The sequence below is a fragment of the Colletotrichum fructicola genome, assembly GCF_000319635.2.
Source record: "Colletotrichum fructicola Nara gc5 chromosome Unknown KSG_Nara_v1_contig11, whole genome shotgun sequence".
In the NCBI taxonomy this organism is placed as follows: domain Eukaryota; kingdom Fungi; phylum Ascomycota; class Sordariomycetes; order Glomerellales; family Glomerellaceae; genus Colletotrichum; species Colletotrichum fructicola.
In genome coordinates this window covers 999,636-1,024,232 of record NW_027094061.1, presented here as the reverse complement: position 1 = coordinate 1,024,232, position 24,597 = coordinate 999,636, and the positions used below count along the sequence as shown (strand labels likewise).

General features: G+C 50.9%; 9 protein-coding genes across 9 annotated transcripts; 4 read left to right on the top strand and 5 right to left on the bottom strand.

Annotated features, from left to right (window-relative positions):
* Positions 1-1,002: 1,002 nt before the first annotated feature.
* Gtf2e1-0 (General transcription factor IIE subunit 1) lies at positions 1,003-1,743 on the bottom strand (the record flags this gene model as incomplete). Its single annotated transcript, XM_032028353.1, has 3 exons — positions 1,003-1,450; positions 1,501-1,599; positions 1,649-1,743. 3 exons carry the CDS (start codon positions 1,741-1,743, stop codon positions 1,003-1,005), a joined length of 642 nt encoding a protein of 213 aa, XP_031875362.1.
* Positions 1,744-2,217: 474 nt separating this feature from the next.
* CGGC5_v016831 (uncharacterized protein) lies at positions 2,218-2,793 on the top strand (the record flags this gene model as incomplete). The annotated part of the gene is made up of 4 exons (XM_066153597.1): positions 2,218-2,227; positions 2,422-2,463; positions 2,514-2,670; positions 2,733-2,793. 4 exons carry the CDS (start codon positions 2,218-2,220, stop codon positions 2,791-2,793), a joined length of 270 nt encoding a protein of 89 aa, XP_066006923.1.
* A 5,268-nt stretch (positions 2,794-8,061) lies between these two features.
* Positions 8,062-8,334, bottom strand: CGGC5_v016830 (uncharacterized protein; the record flags this gene model as incomplete). Its single annotated transcript, XM_066153596.1, has 2 exons — positions 8,062-8,241; positions 8,290-8,334. The coding sequence occupies 2 exons, from the start codon at positions 8,332-8,334 to the stop codon at positions 8,062-8,064; spliced, it is 225 nt and encodes a 74-aa protein (XP_066006842.1).
* Positions 8,335-8,806: 472 nt separating this feature from the next.
* On the top strand, positions 8,807-10,763 carry CDKL4-3 (Cyclin-dependent kinase-like 4; the record flags this gene model as incomplete). Its single annotated transcript, XM_066153595.1, has 5 exons — positions 8,807-9,266; positions 9,767-10,140; positions 10,193-10,407; positions 10,458-10,587; positions 10,635-10,763. 5 exons carry the CDS (start codon positions 8,807-8,809, stop codon positions 10,761-10,763), a joined length of 1,308 nt encoding a protein of 435 aa, XP_066007042.1.
* A 1,519-nt stretch (positions 10,764-12,282) lies between these two features.
* On the bottom strand, positions 12,283-13,445 carry CGGC5_v016828 (uncharacterized protein; the record flags this gene model as incomplete). The annotated part of the gene is made up of 7 exons (XM_066153594.1): positions 12,283-12,465; positions 12,518-12,696; positions 12,751-12,841; positions 12,899-13,060; positions 13,115-13,179; positions 13,302-13,334; positions 13,409-13,445. The coding sequence occupies 7 exons, from the start codon at positions 13,443-13,445 to the stop codon at positions 12,283-12,285; spliced, it is 750 nt and encodes a 249-aa protein (XP_066007041.1).
* A 463-nt stretch (positions 13,446-13,908) lies between these two features.
* Positions 13,909-15,895, top strand: CGGC5_v016827 (uncharacterized protein; the record flags this gene model as incomplete). Its single annotated transcript, XM_066153593.1, has 7 exons — positions 13,909-13,973; positions 14,035-14,127; positions 14,165-14,178; positions 14,246-14,254; positions 14,296-14,366; positions 14,428-14,445; positions 14,508-15,269. 7 exons carry the CDS (start codon positions 13,909-13,911, stop codon positions 15,267-15,269), a joined length of 1,032 nt encoding a protein of 343 aa, XP_066007039.1.
* Positions 15,896-15,911: 16 nt separating this feature from the next.
* Positions 15,912-16,235, top strand: CGGC5_v016826 (uncharacterized protein; the record flags this gene model as incomplete). The annotated part of the gene is made up of 2 exons (XM_066153592.1): positions 15,912-16,155; positions 16,207-16,235. 2 exons carry the CDS (start codon positions 15,912-15,914, stop codon positions 16,233-16,235), a joined length of 273 nt encoding a protein of 90 aa, XP_066007038.1.
* A 368-nt stretch (positions 16,236-16,603) lies between these two features.
* CGGC5_v016825 (uncharacterized protein) lies at positions 16,604-17,569 on the bottom strand (the record flags this gene model as incomplete). The annotated part of the gene is made up of 1 exon (XM_066153591.1): positions 16,604-17,569. The coding sequence occupies one exon, from the start codon at positions 17,567-17,569 to the stop codon at positions 16,604-16,606; it is 966 nt and encodes a 321-aa protein (XP_066006962.1).
* Positions 17,570-19,570: 2,001 nt separating this feature from the next.
* On the bottom strand, positions 19,571-21,450 carry PLA1-3 (Phospholipase A I; the record flags this gene model as incomplete). Its single annotated transcript, XM_066153590.1, has 7 exons — positions 19,571-19,688; positions 19,755-19,780; positions 19,834-19,933; positions 20,061-20,109; positions 20,206-20,751; positions 20,812-21,383; positions 21,437-21,450. 7 exons carry the CDS (start codon positions 21,448-21,450, stop codon positions 19,571-19,573), a joined length of 1,425 nt encoding a protein of 474 aa, XP_066007040.1.
* Positions 21,451-24,597: the final 3,147 nt, after the last annotated feature.

Below are 24,597 nucleotides of genomic sequence, written 5' to 3'. Positions count from 1 at the left end.
GCATGTTGTTGCCCACCATGTCGCACACGGAGGTTCTACACGAGAGTAGTGGATGCAAATACAAGGCCGATCAGGGAACGGTCCGTGTTCCCGCAAGGCCGAGTGCCCAAGCGGCGCAGTTCTGTCAGACCTTCCAAAAAAGGCAGGGGACAGCACGTCTTCCTAAACTCCAAACAACTGATACGTTCATTAGTACATAGCGGGAGGGCGCTCATGCATGCCGCGTGGCGTGAATGGACAGGCTTCCGCATCGCATACGAGCGGTAGTGTACAGGCGATAGTTGCCAGAAGTGGTCACAAGACTTCAGTTGTTGGAGGTGACAGGCACGGCTGTAGAGTCCAGCAGCACCGCTGACGATGTGAATAGCGGACGTAGGAAGAAGATGATGATATATCATAAGGCGAATCTCGGCGGGCAGATGCATGAGGAAGAAGTGACCAGTGGACGCCATGGCGAGGACGACCGGCCAAGGCGAGGCGTCGGTAGAAGATGAGACGATAATTTTGATGCGTTACTGCGCGTGCAACAACGACTATATCATTCTTGTGCTTGAAGGCATGGCCACTGAGACCTCATGGGCCTTGCTTCTGAGAAGGTTACTAGCAACAAACGTGCTAACAAGAAGATCCATCTAGGACTTATGTTACTGTGGAGTGATTCTAACCCCACTAGCTATACATAATGCTCAGGTAGATAATAACTTCCCCAACGATAGTAACACGGCAATAACAGCCCAGAGAGCGTTTCTCACATCACCCATGACTGTGCCGCAATAACGACTTCAATCGAGCAGATGCAAGCGGCCAGGCACTCATACTAGGCTGATAATAGCTGCATCAATATCACACGTTCATCGTTGAACTGTGCTGCACCTTGTATTGCTTATAGACGCCTGACTGTATCACTCCGTCCGCTGATGAATGACAGGTTCTTGCCCACTAGCTTCCACCGATGCCCATAGCTTCACAGCGGTCCAAAAAGATACTACCATGACGAGATCATCATCGAAGCTTCTCATCATTTCTCATTCGCTTAGGCTTGCTATACTCAGTATCAGAAGCGTAATAGCGCGAGTAGAGATCTTCGAAATTGACTGCTGGGAGTGTTCCACTATTGTTTGATTCGAAATGCTGAAGAGCCGCAAAGAATGGCCGGCACTGCTCGTTGAACCGTGGCAGCTGCTGTTGCAGGTGTGGCTCCTCGACGAGGACGTGTTCGCGAGGGCAGTTCTTGCAAATAAAATGCCCGCTCGAGTTCACACTGTCAATAACGTCGATCAGTTCCCACGTGCGTACACAATTCGGACATTCATAGGTTATCGCAGCCGGAGAGACCGCATCGATCTGCGATATTTGGTCTTGCATCTTCCTAAGGGTAGAGCTAGCCGTGTGTATAGCTTGACGGCGGTCGACAAAGACGTAGCGGTCTCGCTTTTCCGATGATTCGGTTCTAGTTAATATCCTGTCAGAGAGGGCCAGCAATAGAATAGGAATGCTTACATGCGTACGAGCCCAGAACGCTGCAGCCGGGCGCATTGCTCCGAAAGTGATCGTTCTTCAGGGGCTGCCACGAGCGCCTGTAGCTCTGTCAAAGATAATCTAGACGGCTTAACGGATTAGTGCGGCCTCATACCATGAGAAGACATACATCTCATGACGCAGCAATATGTCAATAATGATGACGTGCTCAGCATCATAGAAAGCTCGAACCAGAGTCCTGATGAAGACGTCTGAGTTTTCCATTATAAGTAATCAGGATGGTTGATAACAAATGCAGACAAATAGCAGTGCTTTACGTGATCACATAGGGCAGACGATGGTTGAACGAAGAAGATCAAGAGCGTAAAGTCAAGAACAGAGTGGTCATGCGGTCTAATCGTTCTAAGACCTAATTAGCGTACAAGATGAAACTATGCCGAACTATTCTTCGCGGGTTCATTCTGTCATGCACCCAGTAGCCTCGAATTGTTTATAGCAGTTAAACAAGGACGCTAACTTCGAAGTTCAGCTCCATGTCCTCATAACAGCGTTCATAGAGGGTGGGGCCTCTAGTTAGACGCCCGTGTCACGAACGGTATGTCAAAAGCAGCAGCATCCACTAACATCGAAAGTAAACCCCATGAACTCGGGGGCCAGCGCAGGCAGTCCTGCAACGCCGGATCTGGGACGAATGTTTGCCCCTGTCATCTGCCGACGTTGACCTAATCAGCCAGTCTCATGCACCTCTGTCAGTGTAGCTCTAATACATGATTCAACGCGGTGCATTGTAATTTGTCGGTGTAGTTATACGACTGAGCCGTGACATTCATATTGCACACGCAGACGTATATATACGCACTTCATCATCACATTCCAATATCCTACGAGTTTCAAACCAGCACACGCCAAACCCCGTTCATCAAAACGGCAAACTAAACTCAGGGAAGACCAGTGAAACGGAAAGAAACAAAAGCAACTCAAAAGGTGCGTCTGACAAGAGTCTAGCTTCGTACACAGAATAACTGGCAGACTAGAAGACGTCAACAATATGTTGGAGCGACTGAAGCGTTTATACACCATCTTTGCTGTCTTATCAGCCCTGCTCGCCAGCGTTGTGCTGCTGACGTTCAACAAATGGCCATCCGATGGCCCCTCCCCACTGGCGAGTCTGTCGGTGTCTCTGAGGGCAATGTCGGCCATCACATTCCTTTTCACCATGATCATTGCCATCATGCTGATGTTTCGTTTGCAAGCCGCCCGACCGGTCTCGCGCACAGAGTTGCGTCTATTATGGCTGACGGTCGCCTGTTTTGACGGCGCAGTGCTAGACGTAGTCATAGGCCTGGTTGCATCGCTTGCGGATGACCTTCCCTGGCAGCATGTTGCGGCTATCGCGCTGGTGACGGGCGTTCTCCTTGTGGTCGCGACTGCGATTGCATTGTGGATGCAGATGACTGCAAGCCAGTGGGGCTATTGGTGTGTGGGGAAGGCGGAGTCGCACGATTGTTGAGTGGAGTCTTGGTTAGCTATCAATCATGTCGCATCGGGTTTCAATGTCCAGTATGATGTATGCTCAGTTTATAGTAAGAGAGGGGTTTTCATGTCCTTGCAGGTTACGTTATGTATGCCGCATCTGAACGATGGTGGAAAGTGCGGGTTAGTCAGCTCGCCTTCTCCGCATCGTTAGACTTATGTTGGGAAGACTGCCATCCACATCTGCGATGTGCCTTACTGGGTGGTTGTTATGTTATGGACTTCGGCTACGTACCTCAAGTGGCGAGACCCACTCATACTGTGAGACGGAAGAGGTCGAGTCATCTCGCGGGCTCGGCAGCGATGCGCCATCGTCCACGGTAGAAAATATTAGTATTTGACCAAAAACCCCATCACTGAAATGCCCAATTCGCCATGACAAATTATCATCCAGAACAGCAGCTCAAAATGAACATCCTGAGAGACCTATGGCAGCAGTGGCCGAGCATGCGAAATCAGAGTTGTGACGATCCGATCGATTACTCTACCGCCGAGATCAAGGGACATCGCTCAGTGCAATCAATCCACGCCCGCTATGAAATGCACGTCCTCCGCTGGACCTCGCCCGCCCGTACACGCGTGGAACGTTGGGAACCAGAGGGTTTTGTCCAGCTTAGAGCGCCGGAACTTCTCTTCAGGTACTGGAAAAGCGCTGGAGGTCGGACGTGCGGTGAGCACTGGTACCCACTTCTGGCCGTGGGCGACAAAACGACGCGCGACGGCGGCAAAGCCCTGGTAGTCCTCTGGGAAGGCTCACCAGAGACGTCGGAAGAGCCATATGAGCGGATGGGAGATACCACGTTTTTACCTGCGCACCGTCTGCATTGTCGCCGGCGGCGGACGGCAGTCAACGGCGATCGTCGACGAGTTGGGCGCAAAGGAAAGTTGAGCAAACCGACTGAACGGCTTATCGCCAAGCTTTCAAGCCGTCCAATGGAGAAAAGCAAGTCTAGAAACAAATAGCTATAAAATCATCCCAACTCACACACCGATCATACTTGACTGCTTATGTTGCCTTGCCTTTGGATACATGCATCCCTTGGTTTGTGATCCAGTCCACTGGCTTTCGTCTTTGGACCTACATGACTTCTTCCCCATCAAACCGAACTCTTCCGAGAGATCAGAGCCGTGATCCCTCAGCAGGCCGCAGAAATGGACGTTAGTGTCGACGTTGCACCGTTTTCCGGAAGGCAAAGAATCCGTGAACAAATCCTGGTTCATTCTGTCGACACCGGGATGTGTCCACAAGTGCCGGATGCCGTACCGTGCCACTGCCATCCGCGCTAAGCGCAGTGGCGTCCGGGCCCATCTACCTCTTCATTGAGGTGTTGCCTCCCGTGTATGAGCAGATCCATATGGTGACGAGTGTATTTGCGGTAGTAGCGACTATCATTGGCGCGGTGCTTCTTCTGGTGATGAAGCATGGCGCGCGGCTGAGCGGGAGGGGTCTACTGGAGGATTCTTCAAGCTATCCAGACGATTCAATGAAAGCTGGTATATCAGAGATGGTTGTGGCTGGAGTCTGGTCTGTCATCTTGATGAAATCACCCTATACATCTACAAGCGTTTCAAGTTATGTCATAGCAATGGCAACACCGAGTATGATAGCCGCAGATCTTTCATAACAAAACGATATTCAAACCTGCTCCCGCTGCAGCAATGTACACGTTCAAGGCCGGTCTGCACGTTCAGACGCGACTCAAAGCAGCCTTGTTCTCCATCTCAGCATATAATCACTTCTTGTGCGAGTAAAAGCAAATTATTGCGAAAGGCAATAGCTAGGACTTGTATGCAGAGTGTTGCATTGAAATTCCCTGTCTAATGTATGTAGCCTGGTTATGCAACAATCCTTACTCCTTTACCCAACTGTCAAGCATTTTCTAGGCGCGGATTGTTCATCGACTGGAACGTGCCAGAGTCAAGCCAACCGAAATACTCGATACCAAACCGGCCGACGCTCGCGTCACGAGCCTCGAGTTGGCCAGCACACTGTCTCACCTGCTGTCCGCCTTGTCTTTGCAAAAGCTCCCGGTATAGTAGCCCGGCCAGCTGTGCCAACGGTTGGCGCTCTGGCCCCCCAACCACCTCCACGTCGAGCGCTGCCTCAGTATCATGTCCTCTGTATTGGATTTCATTCGTAGCTCCTGAGACATTTTCCAGGCTTTGGGGACGGCCGAAATCGCCATTGACCATCGAAGACGACATCACGAAGGCTGCGCTATGCGAGTCGGCAGTCAATTTGACGTGTGGAAGGGGCAACAAATAGGATAAAGAGGATTGGTTAAGTGGTGGTTCTGGCGTAGTGTTTGATGACGAAGAGAGGGTAGAACTCAAGACCTAAGTATTATATTTTCGGGGGCCGACGGCATGATGCCGACTATGGTGCGGAATGAACAGCAGCAAGAAATGAAACGTCGCTTGTACTGAGAGTGAAGGCTAGGTATTCAGTTTGCTGCATTGGTATACATAGTGGGTAGTTATAATTTGAGTGTTTAATCGTTGATAACCGCATCGATATGCTGTTCGCGCCTGGTCTCTGTGCACCGTCATAACTAGCCGGCCTCTTCTGTATTGTAATAACTGCCACCGTTGGTCCATATACGGACTTGATTCACAGTTCGGAGCAGGGGATGCTGGCTGCAGGCAGTTTTAAAATGTTATTGCAGTCGTTACAACTACGAAGAGGTAGCTGCTCGGCCGCATGAACAATGACCAGCGGCATCGTTAAGTCTGTCCCCTGTTCGGGGCTCCTCGGATTTTGTCGAACTACGTCGGATTGCGTCCGGTTACGTCGTTTACGCATGCGTAGAATTTCTAAACACATGCCAACCAATCGATGCCGAGGTGAGGCGAGGATAAGAAGGGCTGATACCCACATATGTGGGTCAAGTTGTAACTGCCCCACTGGCGTCAACTTCAACCACATTGTTGCGACCCGTTATACAGGAGTAACAGTTAACCGACCCACTTGGGCGCCTGGCGGCTAGGACAATACATCTGTACTGCAGGATCACGGGAATAACGGGGAATCCTTTGGGAACGGAAGAATTATGGTAGAAGTTACGTGGTGATAAGATAGCGATCATTCGGAATCAGTGTGATCGAACACGACTTGGGGGCCAAACGACTATTCGGAATCAGAATAATCGCGCTCAATCCAAGGTACAAAGAAACATGCTCAAGACCACACGGGGATGTAGTATCACCCGAGCCTGGCACTGATTCATACTCCTATAGCTCTTCGGCAATTAACTCAGTATTCATTCTCAGGATACTTTTAGCTTACCTTTACTGCGAATGCTTCATTGAGTCTATGACTGATTGACTTAGCCTCTGAAGACCCGGTCTACTGTAGCCTCCGACGTAGGCGCCGCTGACCCGTCGGCCCGGGGCCATTGGGACCCACTGAGGATGGCAGTCGGCAGTCGGAGAAGCGGGTCGTGCGCGCAGCGGTCTCTGTTGCGGGAGGCATCTGGCTTGCTCAAAGCTCGTTGGGCTATCAGCGGTATTCTGTCGCTTTCTACGGATGATTTGCTTGGTTCTGACGATTTTGTCCAACTTTATGTAGCACTCAATGCTGTTCTGTCAATTTCGCTGCGTGCATGTATTCTACGTGCATCGATAAAGTACCAGGATAGGTCTGCCGCACAATTTCAATCTGGCCGTTTTGTTACAGTACCACGATTCAAAGGACAGCCTTACCGAGTGTTACCCTCCAAGTTGCTGACACGGCACCACCGTTCGTCCCCAACAGCCTATCAAAGAGTCTTCATGCAATGCTTCGGAATCCAGGGGTGCGATTGTGTTTTCCGCATCGAGATCCCCTCGGTCGATTCGACCACTTATAGCCAATCCTACTTAGCATTCAGATGGCGTGATCATAGCACATCAGAAGTACTTGTCCCATCAAGTCCTAGGCCTCCAGACTAAGAAACAGCAGAATAGCTAAATGAACGTCACCTGGTAGTGTGTAGCCCACCCTTCGGATGCGGTCAATATACAGCCGTAGCGCCTGTCCAACGCCGACAAGGAGCTCGTACATGAGAATGCCTAGACTCCAGATGTCGACTCTTTCGTCATACCGCCCACCCCTCATGTGAACTGTGATCATCTCCGGCGCCAAGTACTCAGGCTTGCCGCAGAGGGTGTTTCTGCTCATACCATTTACACCGCATCCAAAGTCCACAATCTTAAGCACGCCATGTGAGCCAAGGAGGATGTTCTATAACTTAATATTCCTTTCGATAATACGCTTGTAATGAAGGTTATCTACAGCGAAGGCCATTCGCACCATATACCATGCATACTCGTCTTCCTCGAAGGGGCCGTTGGCATTCGACTTCGTAACACACTCTTTAACTATTTGCAAGGCTTGCTTGGAGAGGGCCTTCAATCCGTAAACAAAGCCGTGTGGAGGTCCTCTCCAAGCAAGCCTTGCAGATAGTTGGAGATTGTATGTAAATCTTACAAAATTTCCCTTCTCTAAGTGAACATCGGATTTCATAGGTGGGCATGCTCGTTAAAACGAACTGTGGTTATGCTTTGTGACGGACGCTCGACAGACCGGTCCCGTTGGGTGATATATAGTCAACGAACACGAAATGCGTCATTGTGACCATAAGAGCAGCTGCCACTTATCATCTACAAAATATGAGTTACTCGGCATTTCTAATAGAAGTAAAGTGACAATATCGTAGACATAATACGGAGATATATGTTGTTGGCAATAGCTACAACTCACTCACACCACCTCAGCAGACAGACCCTATGTTAAGCGAGGAATGAAGCAGGACAGCCGATCTATTGCGGCCGTTTCACATAATAGTACCTGAAATCTTCGACTTCAATTAAATAAGCAATTCCACTCCCGCCACTTGCTACATGTGTGCTAATCATAAAATCCACAATCTAAGTCGACAGCGCAGCCTGGGCAGACTAGTATTCAGTTACGGCGTATCACCGCTGCATTCAATCCATGTGGTGTTGATGCGCCGGTGGAATCTCTCCAGAGGCCTGGTTGTCACTCCGGTCATTCCTGGTTTCCCGTTTCTACATGTCATTCAACCACATATGGAGGCCGTCAAAAGTATCTCGGAGGACGTGGTTTAGGACCGGAAAGTGTGCGGCGTTTGAAAAACATTCCTTCGACAACTGATTCATGGCAATAATCCCTGAGCCGACCGTCGGACCATTGGAAACCCGCATGACCATAGTCACGAAAGCCCAGATCTTAAGAAGGGTAAGTACAACACCTAGAACGTAATGCGCAAAGCTTACAACTACGGTCAAAGCCAAGATAATGAGAGGGAAATTCGCCGCCATTTTACTCGACAGAAACCATCCCAACGCCTTTAAATACACACGGACAAACCTCGCCTCGTAAGATAAAAGCGTTCGTGATCTTAGCTTAAATAGCGGAAGAGTTAGAGCTGATTAATGAAAAATCACACACTATAAAAGCAGCATTCTCTATTATCAGCAGTAGTCTGAGATGACTTAAAGGGGGTAGCAATCGACTTAAAAACGCGTGGCGTTCGCATTCATGTGTGCAGCCGCTTCAGAACTTCTGCGTTGGTCATACTTTCAATTTATTAGTTCATATGTCGCTATCGATATGGTAACCGCTGCAAGAGCCGCTGCTGTCACAGGAGAGGTTTTGGTAGTGACTAAGGGCAGTAACTCAGCAACCCTACTATTTAGTCTCAGGCTTTATTCCAAGTCTACCATCCAGTATGGAAAGCCTCCAACATAAATTTGCCAGCTCACAGTGTCGTCTTTCTTTTGCAGCAGAACGATGTCTTCGCTGGATTGCGAGATTGCTAGTCTGATAGTGTCGCTCGACGATGAAGCTAACGCTCAAGATCCTATCCTTCGTCCATCCTTACGAAGGTCAAAAGAAGTCCTGCTTCGTTGCGTAGGCTCCAAAGCAAACCTAGAACTTGTCCATATCGCCCTTGTGGAAGTTTGGGCCCTGTCTCGCTGGCTAGACGATATCAAAGCCCTGCAATTCTCTTCTACGGTTGCTGGTGGTTCTCGTGCCATGTCAAGGAAATACGTCGACCATCAGGACGAGCTTCTGCGCACGTGGGGTGCTGAACTGTACGAAGGTGCCATGGGAATTGCCGTCATCTTGGACGTATCGACGCAACCCAACAGCTGGAAAACAGTAGTATCCCGGCGGCCTCGCCCGGCATCAGCTCTTACATGGGACAGAGAGTCCGAAGTGGACCCTGGGGGGGTTGTCGGGGTTGAAGGTAAGAGTGAAGGTGCTGAGGTTCGGGATCGCGACGGAAGCTTAGGTCTATTTGAGCCCCTGCATGGCCAATGGTACTGTTGATACAATGGTTCGCCCACGGGTTTGAGCGAAAGCTTGACGACTTGCACTGCGTAATAAGCCAGACATGACTGATCGGAAGCGGGGGCGGGGAGTACAAAAAGTCAACTTTGACTACTACATAGATGAGTCACATAAAAAGTTGAATGCGTGCAATATCCCTATACAGCAGTCTCAGGTGAAAATTGTTTCCCTCTGCGTTTTCAACGCATTGAGGTCCAGATAGTATCCCGTCCTCTACGCATATAGATATGCACGCCGGCCACACAGACCTGCCAGACTCGTGAAAATCGTGTCCCTTTGTCAAAGATGAACTGAACTTCTCATTTCCTGAAAGGGTGGGATCGGGCTCTTATGGCGTCGTCTACAAGGTCGTGGTGCAGGGCCAGCTTGTCGCACGGAAACATATGCCTCTTCCAGGATCTGGCGGGCTCTCGCCGGAGAGCCTCCGGGAAATCGGCTGCCTCCGTCGAATCAAGAACTATCCTTCCGAAGTCCGCAAACACTGCATCTATCTGCAAGAGGTCCATTACGTGCGAGACGAGCTGATTGTCGACTTGCCCTACGTCGCTGAGAACCTCAGCCAAAGGCTCAGGCGTGCTCCGCTTGGCTTCAATCAAGCGGCTTGGTATTCCGACCAGATCCTGCTAGGCTTAAGCTTTCTACACGATATCGGAATCGTTCATCGTGACCTCAAGCCCGATAACATACTGATTTCTGAGGACGACTGCGTGAAGATTTGCGACTTTGGATTATCTCACTGCCTTGATGGATCTGACGCCAGAACTCCGGTGGTATGCTACAGATCCTTGCGGTGCTGTCTCTTAACGAACTGACACTACATAGGTTTGCACGTTATACTACCGGCCACTAGAGCTGTTGGTAGCAGACGCCTTTGAATGGCAGGATATAAGCACGCAGTACGGCTCAGAGATCGATCTTTGGTCTGCTGGCTGCATTATGCGGGAACTCGTTCTTCACCAGGACGAATGGTTTCGGCCAGACAGGTCGCTATGTCCCTCTAGTAACCGGTCGAATCGTATGCTTGGTGCTATTATGAGGTGTGTGGTAGGCAGTTCTGATTGAGTACCACACGTCTAACAAGAAAAAGGAAATTTCAATTTCTATGTGTCGACGGCCATGCGGTCGACCGTAGCACAGCTATCCAATTTTGCGCCTCAGATTCAGAACTACGCGAGGCTGCAGATGCAGCGAGCATCCCGCTGCTTGCTATTACCAGGGTTTGCTTCTTTATGTCACGAATGAAGCAATCTCTGACTTGATGCAGCGCCTTCTGATCCCCAGACCTCACTCTCGCTGGACGGCACGAAGAGCTGAAGAAGTGTTGGACCTTTACTACGCGCCGATGTTGCAACATTTCGGGAAAGTGTATGGTGAATCTGGTGTTACAGCCTGACCAGTTGAGGTGCTGGCCGGCGTAACTATGTGGTACAGAACAGGGGATAATGATGCCTCTGGTATAATTACCGAATCTTTTGCTTTATGTCACAGTTGGTTGCCCTGGCTCACTCGTAATATCTCGATGATGATCTGCACAGCAAATCATGTCATCCGAAGCCGTGGTAGAAGTGAGGCCTCGCCGGTGAGCGATGCCCCGATTTACTTCTTAATGGCCGATAGGCGGCTTGGGGTTAAAGCAGAAATCTCCTCTGGACGAGCAGCTGGGATAATAGACGACGAACATTGCAATTCAAGTCTCAGGTATCATCTGCATAGCCATCTACACACGACATAATTTGGACCCGGAGGAGATGGAACGGCGCAACGACCCCACTGTGGATTGGATGTCTGATGGTACTGCACCTCGTTAGCGTATAGGTTCAATACAGTAGTAAATCAGCTAGAAGTCCTATTGTCCAAATCTTTGACTTCGTTCATGGCGGTTAGCGCAACTTTGCCCTTTCTGCGGTATTTTTGTGCCCCAATAGTTCCCTAGTGATGCCATGGAGGAGAGAGATTCTTTGAATGAACTGACAGCGGCACGAGTTTCAGTCACCTCATCATGGCTGTGGTCAGCTTAGCGCCAACGCCCACTACGCTCCATTGGTTATGATAACCTACAAAGTCTAATCTGTCGCCTGCTGAGCAAATGAAGCGCCCGTCTGCTGTCCTTAGTCTTACGCTCTTATGTCATCGCGCCCTGCAAACCACACAAGCATGGGTATCGTTTCAGGCGTGTGCGCTAATCATTGCCAATCAGCAGCGCACTTTCTTGCATAGGAACTGGTCAACTCGTTGTTCAAAACAGAAAGCTACCTTCCGCATCCACCAAGATATCATACATCTTTCAATTACTCACGACCGTGTCTCCTTCGCAGTCGTGCTGGCAAACTCGCAGAGCTTCTGCTCCCAAACACGCTGCTTTTCTAATTTTGTCCCATACCCAAAGACAGTCGATATGGACTTCCCCATACCCAGCGTGCGCCTGTCAAGATATTCGTCTTTTTTGCCTGAGTCGCCATCTGGGCCCCGGCGGGCGGAACGTAGACGCCCTCACAGAAACCCAAAAATATCACTCGTTAAAAACAACCAAAGCCACGTAGTCAGCTTGCCACTACCAGCCGTACCATACGTTCCAGAGAAGGACGACATTATCTCATTCATAGCGAAATGGCAGATGTGTGCGACCGCCTTTCAATAGCACTTAATACACCTAGCCAGATGGAATGAGCCTGGCTGTTCCGCGATAAGCCAGCTGCAATGGACGTATAAGGAGGTCATGCGCCAGTGGGAGGGATGTTTTGAACATGTGTTTCCGGGTCTGGCGAGACCTGTGGAAACAAGCATGTCTATCCCAGACATGCGATCACCGATTTGGGATGTGTTCCTTGATGAGGACACCTTTGCGATAGTTGCTGGTGATGCAAAAATGACTGAAATCGCGTAGTCTAATGAAGGACATCTACACTTTCCCGTCATCTCCTTCTCAGAACAGATTGCTGCTCGTGACAGGGTTGATGCCACATCCTCGTGACTAGGTCGCAAGGTACCAGATTGTCTCGCGCCCGATCGAGCACGACGGTCTCTTTCGTTTCCAATGCTTGTGCGACCAGGGCAAACAGCCCGTCAGGCCCCTTGGACCTCGTCAAAAACTGGTGCTGGAGGTTGTTTCAGCGAAACCCGAAGATGTGGCCGGGGAAGCTAGCGTACCTGTATGCCAGGGAGCGTTCTCTCGTGGCTTTTTGACAGGAAATCGCGCGCAGCAAAGCTCAGGCCCAGACCCTGTAGCTGTGACCTGATCCAAAGAAGGACGTCGCCGTACAGTCTTGACCAGTACCGCTCGGCGTCGCTGACGATATCGACGGCCGGTTGGAAACAAACGTTAAGCACTGTGTGCTTTAGACACAATCTCTAGGACATCAATGGAATTCGTCGCGAAGTACCTATCTTGACAACCCCACACCGCGTGACGCAAATGGACTCTAGGGGAAACCGGATCTTCTCAGCCACCACATGGTGAATGCCTTCGATGACCTAGCACGCATCTCAACATCGAAGATACCGCCTCAGAAGGTCGCGCTTCCTGCTTACCTGAGACAGGACGGAAGCAACATGGATCTCATCTGTGATCGCAAGGTCATGCAGATCGACCTCGAGTCGTTCGTGGACGAGGAAGACGGCCTGGGATTCGTGGAAAATGCCATGTATCGCGGCGATGTTCCGGTGAGCAATGCGCCCAATTCCTTCAAGGCTCTGGAGCCACGTCAATCGGCACACAGCAATTTCTCTGTTGTGACGGTGTCGAACCAGGCAGCGCCCGTCGTCTGAGGCGGGTTCGGTGAGTCTCTCGTACTCGCATTCCACGCGGCGCTCTACATGGATCAAAACCAAGCGCTTCGATATAGCCAGAGGCACTTCAGCTCTTGTCTCCATTTATGGGACGCAGGAATGGCTTTGCCAGACCAATGATAAATATCGAGGCTCAAGCACTTACTGCTCATCAACCAGAGCCATATTTGAAGGGACGCTATGCAACATATCGTACAACATGAAAAATCAGCTCATCAGCTCTGCAGCCCTGTTAAGGGGGTCTCTGGATACCTTCAATCATAGTCATGCTGCTACGCTGTGTCATCATACTTCTCGTGACTACCTCTCTGCCATTTTAATCCACGCTTCCGTGTTTGGACAATAAGCAGTTGGGCATCCGAGTCAGTATTGACTCGATTGGGCTGAATCAGTTGGCTGAATTGACTGGAATGACCGAATCGCATAGTGATGACGAACAACGATGCGACGTACGAGGCAGCAAAGGCAAGGGCAGTCTATTGCAACATGCCGATGGCAAAGTCATGCCTACATGCTTTTGGTAGTCAGAAGCGACGTGGGGTTTCTGTGTTGTTATGTCCTGTACGTGTTGGGAGAGACTAACAGTTATTGCCTCCAGCGTCCATCATGAAAACCCAGTATACCGAGCTACCCTTTTAACCAACTCAATCTTGACATCTCCTTTCTCCTCGCCTTTTGCTCTTCTCATGCGGCTTTGCCACCATGGACGCGTTGAGCCCGATTCGGACCCCGGTCGATCTACTCTGCTCGCTATGCTCTCAACGTGCGATGTTCGCTCTTACGCTTTCCTGTTGCCAGACCCTCATCTGCGGATATTGTAAGTGCGACATCGACCTCGGAACCACAGCCAGCAAACCATCTCATATAATCTACTTGAGCACGTACAATCGACACGTAAAATGCCTGGTGTGCGAGCAGACAATAGCGCACAAGCCGGAGCCTGATATGGCCACCCGGAGGAGAATCTTGAGGTACTTGAAAGAGCGTCTTAGCGCACATGTGCGGTAGCGGTAAACCACTTTGTACGTACGTTTAAATCGCTAAGCGCACACTACAAGGCAAAGAAGCCCAGACGACTGACACATTCAGCGATTCATGGTCAATTGAGTCACAAACGTGCGGATGACTTCGCCGTAAAGTATATAAAGATATGGGAAACGATGTGAGATGCTGTGAAAATGCGGTGGCTGAACGGCTTGAACGTTGCTGTGTGGGTGTGCTCCCTGCTTCTGTTCCTCTTCTACGTCACGCCTGGCTGGGATACCACCCAGCATTGCTCTTTATTGAATGTGAGGACCCTCACCGACCAACCCTCGTGGGCCCCGCCTCGGCCTGTCTAACATGTTAGCAGGTAACAACGGCAAATCTGGTGAAGAACGTCAGCGATGTATTTGATGTCTTCGATAAAGACCAAAGCCAGCGACGGCTGACCATTCCCGACGATATTTCTGATCCCCTCAAATCCATCGCCACCAAAGCCGGCGCGCATGTGGCCACTGTTGTCGCGTCGGCAGACAAGGCCATCAGCACGGGCGCTGTGGGGCTCATGGATGGCCTAAACGGTTGGCGCGATGCCGTTCCCGTGTATGTCTGTCTCCAAACAAGGGGCGTCTGGCAGCTTGGGTACCCCAACGACACGACCAAGCTCGTGCCGTATGGGGAGCTGAACATGTCGCAGACGTTCCATATCAAAGCCTTGGAGAATCTGTGGCAGGCGGCCCGGCTGGTCGTGCCCGGCCTGCCGGAGATCGAAGCGTTGGACATGGACAGCGCGGACCTGGGCGCGCTCAGCGGGTTGGGCATCGCCCCATACTGGCTCTTGTCGTTTGTCCTGGTCGGCACATGCACGGCCATCGTTCTATCGATTTTCCTCCCGCAGGGTCTGCTCCTACTGTGTATTCCCCGTATCGTAACGGTCGCCCTCCTCTTTGTTGTTTTGTGCGTTGCGTTAGCTTGCATGGCCATCTGCGTCTCTCTTCCGCTGCTGGCTGGCAGGGTGTTATCCGGGTTGGGCGCGAACGTAACGACGCAGCCGGGGATTGCTCAATGGCTTTCGGTGGGGGCGGTCGTTTGGACATGCATGTGGGCCCTTCTCCAGTGTGTATGTGTTTGAGTTGGCTGTCGATAATGAGACTACTTTGCATGCCTGTACTGTAGTTACAGTATAACATACGCTAGGAATTCTTCTCACCTCAAGCAGGAAACCTCTCCGTTGCTGCGTAGTGACCGATAATTCTATGACTGCGGTGATATGAAGAATAGTATCACCGTAACATGGGTGTATAGGCTGACCTTCGTGAACAAAGATATTGATGTAACGGCGATGATAGCAAAAGTTAGCAAGAGAAGTATTTATTCCTGTACTGCGCTGCAGCTTCGAACAATGAAATCAGGTTTCCTTCTCTCACCTGGTAGACAAGAGTTTTGGCCATTTTTCACTATGTTGCTGGTCACAGAAAGCAAGCCCCGCAAATGATATGTACCTCCGCTGAACAGTCACGAAGCCCCTACCCGAGACCGCCGCTGGAGCACATCGCCTGCGTGCTGTATATGTCCGAGACGCACCGCGCCTCCGGCCCCCATCAAGCCGCCACAGCTTGCCCCCCTTCGAACAGTTCAACCACAGTTCACCAGCTCGAAGCCCAGGGTATCACTTCCGACTTTACGCCAAGCTGGCCTCGAACAGTTTCTTACTACACCCGATCCGAGTGCCGGACCGAGTGGTTTATTGCAAGATAGGGATGAACCGCCCACCATGGCCCATCGGGACCTGCAGCTTCGGCCCAAGCTGGCTCGAGAACACGCGCACCCTCCCCCGGCGTACACAACGTACACGAAAACACAGAAAGCGTACATCCACAGCCTATTGGGCAGCGGCACGTCGTACAAGTTCATGGAAAGAAAACCTATTCGGCAACATCCTCGCTCCTGCCGCGCTCAACAAGGTCTTCAAAGTGTTCAAGGCCTGTACTTCGAGCACTGCGGGGAAGAGCGAGACCGTTCGTCTTGTCGCCAGACGTTTGCCAACACTAACTCAACCGCTATGGCAGATAAAAAAACCGAAACGCGGCGGCTTTGAAAAGTTTGTCATCCAGGATGTACTGTTTTGTTCCAACAGGGCATACGTTCGTTGTATTGAGACGCTTAGGCCTCATCGAGCAGGTGTGTGGGCATTCATCGACGGATCGAGGCAGATCAAACTTTGTGGGTGCGGAGAGGCATGGAACACTAGGTAGTTATCACGACAATAAGCAGAGAAGATACATTGATTCAGGCATTGGACGATCTATTTTGTGGATACTTTCCCCCTTTCGATACAGCTGGTCTTGACTTTCAACCCTCCTTTGTAAATGGACCTGAGCGATACGCAAGCCAAACGACAACAACAACAACATTGAGTTCTGTCTGGACTTGTATGAAATAGAGTACCTCTTCCAGCATAATTAATCACCCTTGACACGTGCACCGGGGCGCGCCACTTGCCCCCGCAGTGGTGGATGTGATGAACGTCGTCATGTCAGTCGGACTCTGAACCCCATCCGATGGCTCGGCAGACGAACCACCGATAGCGGTGCGTGTCGCATCAGTGGCTCCTGCTGGAAGACTAGACGGCGCGCCTGTTGTGTCATTGCTGGCAATTTCGGATGAAGCTTCAGATGGGCTCTCAGGCAGTGCCGGTGACGAGGGTACGGGAGAGAGCCATGCAGTGGTGCTGTCCGGAGTAGCGACGAAGGATCCCCCAGTACCCGGCGTAGATGGAGGACCATCTTGGTCTGTGGGGGCAGCTGTGGGGAGAGAGCCACCTGGGCCTGTAGCAGTTTCTGCTGACTGCTGTGAGGCCTCGGTCGGCGCGCCGCCAGTCGGGTGGGTGGAAGTCAGTGCATCCGCAACGCCGCTTGCCGGATTGGCCGGCGATGACGGGAATACGGAAGGAGTCGGGCTGGTCGCCGGGTTGGTCGTTTGGCTGGCAGCCGAACTATCTAGATTTACACATGTCCGGGACATTGCCAGAGAAGACGGACCGCTTGAGTTCGCCACTGTCGGCGGTAACAGTCTGAGCATCTGGCATTGGGGCTCGTCGTCTCCGCCGCATAAGAATGTCACTTTTGCGTAGGTCGAGGTGAGGTCGGCCGGCAGTGAGATTGCCTGCAGTAGATTGGTGTCACACTCGGTGGTTGAATTAGTGATGTTGACGTGCTGGGAGCGGACAACCTCGCTCTGGGCGTCTAGGAAGTACACGTGCGCCTCGGGACAGGCCTCTGCGAGTCTGGGGGTTTCAAAGTATGCAACGGTCCCCATTGTCATGGCCGGGCCTCTGGGGCACTCTTGCTCGTCGTTATCGTCGTCCTCATTTTCAGGCAAAGCCAGTGCAAGTGCAGCGAGTAGGGCGGCAGTGATTATGGGCAGATGCATTGTCGATTGCCATTTTTGAGCGAGCTGTCTGTGGTTTATAGGATAGTCCTCGTCGCTCTAGTCGGCGCTGGGTACTGACCAGGTGCCAGACATACACTACCGCTGAGTCACGTTTAGGGCCAGTCACTTTATCTCATATTAGCAGTCACCATTAAGTTCTAGTCGCTGTTGTTCCGTTGTACGCCAAAATCTGTGACTAGAAGACGAGATTGGCTGTGGTTGGTCTCTGTAGGCTTATGAATCATGACAATGAATTTGAGATTACTAAAGCGTTTGCTTTGTGGCACAGTTAGTTGCCCTGATAAGCCTGTAACATCAGCCGAGTATCAACTTGAGAAAAGTAATCATTCGTCTAAGCATTCATTTTTCCGGTATGAACAAACCTATTAGTCATGCATCCAATCCAACTAAGGCCTTTACATTAGATTATCTTCATCCGTCCTTCGTCTGATTGTATTAGGAAGAACATATCGCGGAAAGCAAACATAAGACGAGCGGTATTCCCCCTATTTCCTGCCGCAGCCGACCTTTGCGACAATCTTGCCATTCTTCACCACACAGACATGTGTCGTTGCAGACCAAACTTGCTTGACGAGATGATCTGCGATATGCAAGCGTCAGAACAACTCTTACAAGAGGCATTATAAGCTACGGAGAAAGACAGCGTCCGCTGGGAACGAAGATGTTTGTGGGGTCTCGTTATGAATTGGGCGCTTGTTTGTGGTTTTCTCGGTTTTCTCATACTCTTACTTTCGGCGTAGTACGGCTGAGAGCACACAACACAGGGTTTGACAGGAGGTTTCGTTTTCTTTGTACTGTTGCTCCTTCTTCCAGTCTAAACATGCTGGCCAAGAGGCAAGATCAGTAGTAGCTTTGAGATATGAAAAAGTCTCCAGCCAGCTTTGTCGTAAGCTTGACGATATGTCTCAAATCGACGTGGGCTTCACGATCGTATAGATTGATACACAAGTTGCGTGGCCTAGACGAGATGCTAGTTATCGCGACTTTCACTCTGCAGTTCGAGCTGGCGACTAGTCGCTCATTACCCCGGGCAATTGTCTCCGCTAAGCAGGTCAACAGGCTCGCGTGGCGTTGTGTTGATATCTCATCAAATTTCGTGGTGGCGTGGAGCAGAAACCGGATGGAATACTACGTACAGAGATATGAGGACAATCGTAAACTCTATGCAACATTCGCTGTCTTTTGATTTCTTTTCTTTTAGATACGATCCCCATTTTTGATCTACTCATAGCATGTTTCCACACCACCTTTTGATCATCGGACTCCAGGAGATATTGACAAAACAGAAACATTAGACGATATCATGTTTCATGAATCAAACAGATGATCAACTTCCCAGCGGCTACCTCAGAAGAGGCTATAGATAGTTGTACAGTAGAGAGGCTACCTCAAGGAGCTACGCGCCTCCTTTTGCGCAGCGCCATCAAGCTTTGTGCCGGCTGTCGACGTTTTCCCTTCCTCAAACACTCACTCACTGGCGCCTGTACCACGTACACTTCCAGGGGCAGTTGCTGCTGCAAGAAATATAGCCCCTCCATCGACGCGGGAAACCCCGTTATGGAGGCGGATTTCTCAGCGTGTTTGATCCGGATATCGATGCGCCGGTTCCATGAGAAAAGCCGAAAGCTGACTTCTGCCCGCCCACGTGGAAGCAAGTTATATTCCTTGCCGTCAACCAGCGCCACGAGGCCAGGATACTCGGTCGCGAGTATCTTCATGATTGCCGCGTCGTCTTCGTATCTACAGGCCACGATTCCCTCGCAGTGGAGCTGGCCGTGCCTCCCAGCCACATTCGGTGGTTTCTGGAGCTGAAAATAGAACAAAGCCGATATCATGGCCCACGACGTCTGTTTCATCGTCGCCCAGAGCTCCGCATCAATTTTAAGCTGTCGCCTCAGCTGCGATGTCAGCCGCGCGACGGCGGTGGAATCATCCAACGCGACTTCCTCCATGGCGATAACAGGGTCGACTCGCACAACCTTAGAGTCTCCTTCTGTCGAACGGAGTTTGCCGTACTGCTGACGCCCGGACATGCGGTAGTGGTATGTCTATGCCGTCGTACAGAAGACGATCCCCGATGCGCTTGGCCGGGAATAAACTGTAAATTGTTAGTCTTTATTAGCATGGTCTTTGCCTTGATTTCACTCCGTCGTCCGCGACTCACCAGGGTGCTGCGGACGTGGTTTCAGCCTTGATCGACAACATCAGCAAAAGGTGCCTCTACAATGGTTTGGTGGACCTACGCCTCTCGCACCAATATATTGCTCGCAAGTCTCCCGCCCATCTCGGTGCATGCCGGCGCAGTGTATGTGGTCAAAAGCTTCGACGCGCTGGTGTTGGAGTCTATGTCTGTCACAGCCACATGCATCTGTTCGTAGGGTTTCTTTTCGTATGGAGACACCAACGGCCGGCTGCTGTTGTTGCCTTCGGAAATATCTTTTTCGCCACCTCCACGAAGGTATTTTCGCACCTGTCAAGAGGCCATTGCAAGACACCGATGGAAAGAGCGTTTATGCCTCCTACGCATGATCAGCTTACTTTGTTCACAATTCGTAAAAGCAATGTGTGGGTAACTAAAAGCGTGAACTACCAGAAGGGTGTGCTGGGCGACCTACCGACGCTTGTGCCAATGGCCAGGTCGAAGAATATGCGGATCGGCAGCTTCGTAAGCTTTTCGATGGCCTCCAACACGTGAAGCTGTACAATTCCTTTCACTCCGCCACCATCTAACGCCAGAACCCGACAGCCAGCGGTGATAGGCTTCTGACGAATCGCGCATCCACCGGCAAACAACATGCCACACCATACGCACCGATCGAACGCCGTCACCGTTCCTGTTGTGGGACGACCATAGCTCCGACAGCATGTCTCGCACAAAGCACATTCACATGGCAGGAAGATGTCTGCTGGCCTGACGAAGCAGAGGAGGCAAAGGTCGGAAGACCGACTGTCAGCGAGACTAGGTTGATGCTCTTTCAAAAATTTGACACGAGACTTTTGGTAGTGTTGCAGCATGTGATCCAGTGCGTTCTCTGCTGTCTTTTCGACATGGGAGGCGACGACAGCCATGCCATAGGCTGCGGAGACAATCTTCCGGCGACTGAGTGCTTTTTTCACGATATGCCGATGAAGCTGGTCGAAGACCGCCCTCACGTGAAAGCCTGCGTTCCAATGTCAGCAGTGCAGCAGTGAAGAGTGAGAGCTATGCCACGCCGCCTGACCCTTGTATGATATTGCTGCATCTACTGCGATAGCGTGTGCGAGTATCGGTAGCCTCATCTGCAAAGCCTCCTCCTCTGATGTAGTCTGCTCTATCCAAGAACACCAGGTATCTGCGAGCCACTCGGTTGCCTCCTGCAAGGGCTGCGGCGTCCGTTCAAGGTCGAGAGCTGAGACGTAGCCTACATTGATGTCGCGCTGAGGCGACGGAGATCGACCTGCCAGCTGTCGCAGAAGGCCGTGCGATAGCTTGAACATGGTATGCCAGTCCCACAAGAGATGGTTGGCGTTTCGCATCGCTCGAACCTCTCTCATCCGGCCAAACACACTACTGGGTAGCCTTCCTCCGTATCCACGGACGGAGTGCACGCTTACGGAATGGAAGAAAGCAGACGGCGGGTCCTCCTCAAGGAGGGATCGGAGGCGGTCCGCCTCATCGTTTTCAACAGCGCTATCCAGAATGATGACAGCCGCTGGACGAAACTCAAGGTCTAGGCGGTTGCATTCCGTTATCCATCGAGAGAGCGTATTGCGGGCAGACAGAGGATCTTGTACGAAGAAGCAGATGGCATCGCTGAGGACGGTCGTCCACCAACAAAGCAGTCCAATAGTACTGTCGTAACTCACTGGGTGCTGATCATGTCTGTGATGCGGGCTGCATTGCTCTTCATCTAAGGGACTGCATTGGAGATTGACCTCATTTAACACGACGCCCTTTCTTCGGCCGAGGGATGAGTACACGCCCTGCTGCTGGCGGGAGTCTGGTATTTCCCGAACGATGCTCACCACAGAAGGGGTCTCAGCACGCTGCAGCGTAGGGGACAGATTGATGACTGCAGTGGGCGGGTTCCCTTCGACAATTCGAAGCCACGGATAGGTCATAATCTTCTTCGCAAAGACCGGCGTACTGTTGTTTTTATAGTTCTAGATGAGGCTGTTCTGATAGGAGATGACTGTGCCAAACTGTCATGTGCCGTTCGGCACAAGCCTGTAAGTCATGGGATTCTAATTTGTCACCGTGTTGTTAATATCAAAGTCAGACTGACATCAAAGTTGTCCTACAGTCAGCCGCTACTGTACAGCTGGATATCGTTTAGCTATGTAACCTCAGTAGCTACCGTACATCATCGGTATAGCATCGCACTGAATGGACTTGTCACGTGTGTTCACAGAGGGATAGGTTTTCCACGACAAGTCGGTGTTTCAAGGATAAACACTATAACTGTGTGAATTGGCGAGCGAAGTGCGTTGACGTTGTTAATCACGAATGAGGCAATATGCGTCGCGGACGGCCTCTACAATTCAATAGCTGTTTTTTGGAACTGTCAGTATACATTTCATTGCAGAAAGACACCAGGATAAGATCGTGGATTGAAGTCAGCATGTGAGCTAAGCTAAATACGGTCGTGCAAAACTTGTTTCGAAAGTCGCAGTTAATCTCTGTGGTTGTCTTTGGACCATTATTCGTGATATGATACTGCCGGGAATTCCGTTTCGCTTCCGTCATCTTTTTCAGGAGCTATGATATCTAATATCAGCAGCTACCTTTAGGCGGCGCCTGGTCTTGTTGTACTAGTGCTCTAGAAGATGTAAAGAACATGGTATATCTTGTGAATTAACGGACAACAGGACGATCCGTGACTAAGGCATTACAATAAGGAGTCAGAAAATGGCCGAGAGCGCCGCTTAATTTATGGGCTCATATCGTAGCCTCGTAATGAAGGCCCCTAAATGACACACTATTATTCAATTGTTAAAAGGCTGGCTCAAGCTAGGAGTATAAGTCTCCCCTCAAATATCTAGGTTTAGGAGTGCGCTAATAGTGTAAGACTATCAAATTGATACATCTGATCACTAGCACCAAGTGACCATGAACATCAACTACACGCCACGAGCGACGGGTGACTTAGCGCAGCATACCTGCCCGCCTCCCGACCCCACTCATGAGCCGGCAACCATTACCCTGCGAGACTTAGGTCCCCGTACGAGTGAGACATTAGCCCGCTTTTGCAACGATCCAGAGGTAACAGCTAGAGGCTTTTGGCAGTGCCGTATCGTTGACTATCGTCCTCGCGATATTCTCACTCAGAATGGAATCCCTAGCTTCTCTCTGGAGGGGGACAACAACTCACGAGTGGACAGCTACGTCACTGAAATCAAGCCTTCCGAGGGGAAAAACACTGTATCTCAACTGCACTACTCAGACCCCGCACATTTTCGTCGTTTCAAGGATGTCTCACTCACTAGTGGGCACCTCTTCTCATCAAAAGCTCTTCGGAGTCCTCAAGCTCTGCGGGGTCGATACTTTGTTGGCGATTGGTCTTGTTTACATGGCAACCCATCGCCTCTGCTAAGCTGCGGCCCTCAATTGGAGGAACTCTTCGTGGACAGCGTCAAACCGGGTATCACGACGCCGTATCTTTATTACGCGCAAAACGTCTTCACTGGAAGTGGCATGCATATCGAAGACCTCGCCGTGCCGTCAGTCAACTTAGTGCGATGGGGGGCGCCTAAGAAATGGCTGTTCATTACGCCAGAGGCTGGGAATGTGAGAAACTTTGAAAACAAATGCCGCAAGACATTCCCGCACAGAAAATGTGTCAAGCATCGTCAGGCACAGCCGGAATGTTCACAATTTGTTCGGCACAGCAATGCCCTTTTCTCAACCGAGGCTCTCCGCGAGTGGGGTATTAAATTTACGGAGACGACCTGTCAAGAAGGAGAGATGGTGGTCACGCTCCCAGGAACATACCACCAGGTGGTCAACGAGGGTGAGAATCTGGCCGAGGCCGTCAACGTGATGTGGAGCGGCTGCAGCGAGGTTCCAATGGCGTACGCATACTGCAGCCGCAATCTGTGTGGACACAGCGGCAGCATTTCCCAAGACGATCTGGCGCCCAGAATGCGGAGTTTGCAGGATTGAGCACGTTGCATAGGCTGGGTAAAACACAGACCATTGGTGATATGACGTTGTGAGGACTTGTAGCGCAATAATGCATGAGACCTAGGAAACAATTAAGAATTGTTCAATGCCGACTCACAGGCCGCGCTGATATCTTGCTGATGTCTATCACCATCCAGAACGATAACAACCAAACTAGTCTGGATTGGTAACAAACAGTTTTCGCCGCCCAGCAAGCCCTAGGGCCATAAGACGCTCATCGACGGAGCCGGCAGCAGGTCGCTGTCTTCGAAAATAGCTCCGCCTTTGGAGACATGCCCAAGCCAGGATGGCTACTACAACGAGAAAAAGAACAAGCACCCCCGCAATAATTCCAGTAATTTGTGCCTGTGCCAGCTTCTCTCGGGGCGGGGTTGGACTGTTTGCCATGTCTGTCATATTAGGACGAGAGATGTTAGATGCGATCGTCGACGTGGCTGACTTCACCAACGTCGGCAGGATTGCCGCTGATTGTGACTGATAAGCTGTCAGTTGATTGTTGATGCGACCTCCCCATGCCGTTCTCATTGATGAAGCCAAGTATGTGACTGAGGAGTTGACTGGGGATATGGCTAAAGATGTCGCTGATGACGTAACTAACGGGGCGTTTGAGGACGATCTGCGAGCATCTGTAACTAGTGGCCAATCCTTCCTTTTGCAGCGATAGGTAAATGTAAGACCCCTCGCCACCGCACGTCTCATAAGGATAGCCGGGACAGGGGAATCCACACTGTTCGATACTGATTATGAGACTGGCATCCGGAGCCAAAGTCGCTCAAGAAGCTGAGTATCAGTCCGAGCTTCTATATCCAGCAGCTGGCACAATAGATATTGGCCTCGCGGTGTG